Below are 2084 nucleotides of genomic sequence, written 5' to 3' on the forward strand. Positions count from 1 at the left end.
ATCTGGAGTCAGCGCTGAAGCAACAAGGACAGGTAAGCTCATCAATGAGCACACCTTTTTCTCAGACAAAATAGCTACATTCTTCAGTCACTCATCCGTCTGGCATTACTGGACCAACCCCCCCCCCCCCCCCCCCGAACGTGGCTGGGAAAATGCGGAGAAAAGCAAATGTCATTTTCCAGTCAACCAAAGAATTTGTGGATGAAAATGACACAACATTCCAAAGCTGTCCACGCGTTTGTCTCTTCTAGAATGTCAAGTGGGTGGAGGAGAAGCAGCTGCTGCGTCAGAGCAATCAGCAGTTGGCCGAAAAGGTGACGGAAAGAAAGGCGCTGGGCGGAGTCGCTTGGCGTCACACCTGTCGGGAAGCCCCGCAGATGAGGTCTGACTGTCTTTTCAGGTCAGGCGGATGGAGGCGGAAGAAGCGCGTCTGAAAGAGCACATCCAGGATATCCGAGACCAAAACGAACTGCTTGAGTTCCGCATCCTGGAGCTGGAGGTGGGAAGACTCGCACAAGCGTGTTGAGGCCAGAGATGTGACGGACGGACGGACGGACGGACGGATGCATGCCTCTGCCTTTCAGGAGAGGGAGTGGCGCTCCCCCGTCTTGAAGTTTCTGCAAGTCCGTTTCCCAGACGGCCTCAGCCCTTTGCAGATCTACTGCGAGGCCGAGGGCGTGAGCGTACGTAAGGCGTCCCTCGCAACCCTAACCTTAACCCGAGGTCCCAGAACACCTTACATTGCTCCTTGCGCCTTTCCCCCGGACATCGTCATCAGTGATCTGATGAAGAAGCTGGACATCCTGGGCTATAACGCCGTAAGTGTATGTCGAACTCCTTATGTTCGCACTCCACGAGACTCGGCGGCTCAAATGTGACTTTTGGAAGGCTTTGCGCTGAAAGAAGCTTGTTGACGCTGTGCCTTTGGGCTCTTGCAGAATCTCACCAACGAGGAGCAGGTGGTCGTGATTCACGCCAGGACCCTTCTCACCCTAGCCGAGAAGGTAACGCGCACGTCCACGCACGCTCTCGCATTCTGCTTATGTGACAGCAGCCTTTCCTCAGTGGTTAGAATACATCAAAGTGACCAAGTCAGCACTTCAACAGAAGATGTTGGACATTGAAAGTGAGAAGGTAGACAGACACGCGACATCAGCCAAGGGGAACTCCGGCAATGTGCCCCAACAATTCTGACCTTGAGCTGTGCTAGGATATGTTCTGCAAGCAGAAGGGCTACCTGGATGAAGAGTTGGACTTCAGGAAGTGTTCCATGGACCAGGCTCATAAGGTAAGCCGCCCTCAAATCTCCCGCCGGACCACTGATGGACGAGGATTGCGGCCCAGAGGATCCTGGAGCTGGAGGCCATGTTGTACGAGGCGCTACCGCAGCGGGACTGCCCCGCCACGGACGGCGAAAAAGCCAGCCACGCTGGCGTGAATGACGTGCTGACGGCGGATCAGAGAGAAGAGCTTAGGAGCGCCGTGGACCAATGGAAGCGAGCCCTGATGTGCGAGTTGAGGGAGCGCGACGCTTGCATCCTCCAAGAGAGAATGGATCTGCTGCACAGCGCGCAACAGGTAAGGGCCCAAAGCCAGCCCGGCACTTACTTGCACGCTTACTGGCTTTTGAATGCCACTTTCCATTTGTCCGTCCTAGAGGAACAAAGAGCTGAAAGAATTCATCGAAGCTCAGAAGAGACAAATCAAACAATTGGAGGAGAAGTTTCTGTTTCTCTTTCTATTCTTCTCCTTGGCCTTCATTCTGTGGCCCCAACACCAGCTGGTGAGTGAGCTCCAGCGGCACCGCACTCGACACCTCCGATACACTGCCAGCCGGTCTCAGACGTTGGCAGACGCTCCGATGCCAACGTATACCCCCCGCCACGGTGACAGAGGCACCGCGTCACACCGGCGCTCATCCAATCAGAAGGCAGGAAAAGCAAATTCACATGCAGGGCACTTTTGAACCAGAAGAGAGCGCCACAAAAAACGGTTGTTGCCCCAAACGCGCACTAAAAAGGGTCAGAATAACAAGAGTCCCACTGGCCAGCCGGGGCCACCCGTCCAGCTGTTTCTTCAGGGGG

General features: G+C 55.0%; 1 protein-coding gene across 1 annotated transcript; it reads left to right on the forward strand.

Moving 5' to 3' along the window:
- Positions 1-275: 275 nt before the first annotated feature.
- On the forward strand, positions 276-1124 carry LOC148390195 (janus kinase and microtubule-interacting protein 3-like). Its single transcript, XM_088389612.1, has 3 exons — positions 276-499; positions 585-818; positions 939-1124. The coding sequence occupies exons 1-3, from the start codon at positions 410-412 to the stop codon at positions 1122-1124; spliced, it is 510 nt and encodes a 169-aa protein (XP_088245738.1). The 5' UTR covers positions 276-409.
- The last annotated feature ends 960 nt before the right edge of the window (positions 1125-2084 follow it).

Source organism: Syngnathus floridae, chromosome 11, assembly GCF_059516105.1.
Source record: "Syngnathus floridae isolate MCC-2025c chromosome 11, RoL_Sflo_1.0, whole genome shotgun sequence".
In the NCBI taxonomy this organism is placed as follows: domain Eukaryota; kingdom Metazoa; phylum Chordata; class Actinopteri; order Syngnathiformes; family Syngnathidae; genus Syngnathus; species Syngnathus floridae.

What these genes read in the sequence shown, in the direction of transcription:
- LOC148390195 (XM_088389612.1), top strand. Translation starts at nt 410, where the DNA reads ATGGAGGCGGAAGAAGCGCGTCTGAAAGAGCACATCCAGGATATCCGA. An exon ending in TCCGCATCCTGGAGCTGGAG is followed by an intron (nt 500 to 584) that starts GTGGGAAGACTC and finishes TCTGCCTTTCAG; the next exon opens with GAGAGGGAGTGGCGCTCCCC. An exon ending in ACATCCTGGGCTATAACGCC is followed by an intron (nt 819 to 938) that starts GTAAGTGTATGT and finishes GGGCTCTTGCAG; the next exon opens with AATCTCACCAACGAGGAGCA.